The sequence below is a fragment of the Papaver somniferum genome, unplaced genomic scaffold (assembly GCF_003573695.1).
Source record: "Papaver somniferum cultivar HN1 unplaced genomic scaffold, ASM357369v1 unplaced-scaffold_125, whole genome shotgun sequence".
NCBI lineage: Eukaryota > Viridiplantae > Streptophyta > Magnoliopsida > Ranunculales > Papaveraceae > Papaver > Papaver somniferum.
In genome coordinates this window covers 16,953,623-16,954,523 of record NW_020621603.1, presented here as the reverse complement: position 1 = coordinate 16,954,523, position 901 = coordinate 16,953,623, and the positions used below count along the sequence as shown (strand labels likewise).

The 901-nt window shown below is 41.7% G+C and overlaps 1 protein-coding gene across 1 annotated transcript; it reads left to right on the top strand.

The window, feature by feature from the left end:
• Positions 1 to 433: 433 nt before the first annotated feature.
• On the top strand, positions 434 to 901 carry LOC113331365. Its single transcript, XM_026578077.1, has one exon. The coding sequence runs from the start codon at positions 434 to 436 to the stop codon at positions 899 to 901; it is 468 nt and encodes a 155-aa protein (XP_026433862.1).

The window sequence follows — 901 nt, the reverse complement described above, 5'->3', positions numbered from 1 at the left end:
ACAACACACGTCGATACAACAATGGTACATGGCCACCAGCGAACCGAAGGGTACCCATCAGTTATACATCTACAACAATACAAGTACCTCAGCATTTCATGAACTTATCAACATGACACAAAACGAGGAGGTTTTCTCCTTGGTGTGTTTCACTATCTGGAATATCTAGTTGGCCAGAAATGCAAGAGTTCACAAAAAATTAATTCATACACCGAAACAAACGTTTCATATTGCATTAATTCTAGCACAAGAATTCAAATGGGCTCGCAAGCACATCAACAGCATACACGGGAACCTGAGGCAACAACATCAACAACCACACCATCAGGCTTCAAAAATAATAATATGGATTAAATGGAATCCCCCACCAGCAAATTGGCTCAAAATAAACATGGATTGAGCAAGCAGGGTGACGCCAGGGGCTACACCAGACATGGCAGGAGCAGGTTGGATCTGCAGGAATGCTGATAATCAGGTGGTCATGGCAATGGCAGCACCAATTGGAATTGCATCGGTATTGATAGCTGAAACGTGGGCTCTTCTCCTAGAAGTGAGAATGACAACTTCACAAGGCTGGAGGAATATGTGGTTCGAAACGAACTCGACAACATCACTAAGGTTGATCAAAAACTTAGACATGCAAACTCCATGGATCATTCGAAATATGTTATCGGAAATCCACCATCACCTCAATTCAATACAACAATTCAAGATGACGCATATCTATAGAGAGGCGAACCAGGGTGCTGATGGGTTAGCGAACTTTGCAATAGAAAAGCAGTTCCAACAACAAGGAATATGTAATACTTTTATCTGGGAAAATACTTGCCCAACATTCCTTAACGAAATTGTAACGAGTGATTCGATGGGACGTTTGTACCCCAGAGAAGTTTCTATTTAA

Coding starts and splice junctions, on each gene's coding strand:
- LOC113331365 (XM_026578077.1), top strand. CDS start 434: ATGGCAGGAGCAGGTTGGATCTGCAGGAATGCTGATAATCAGGTGGTC.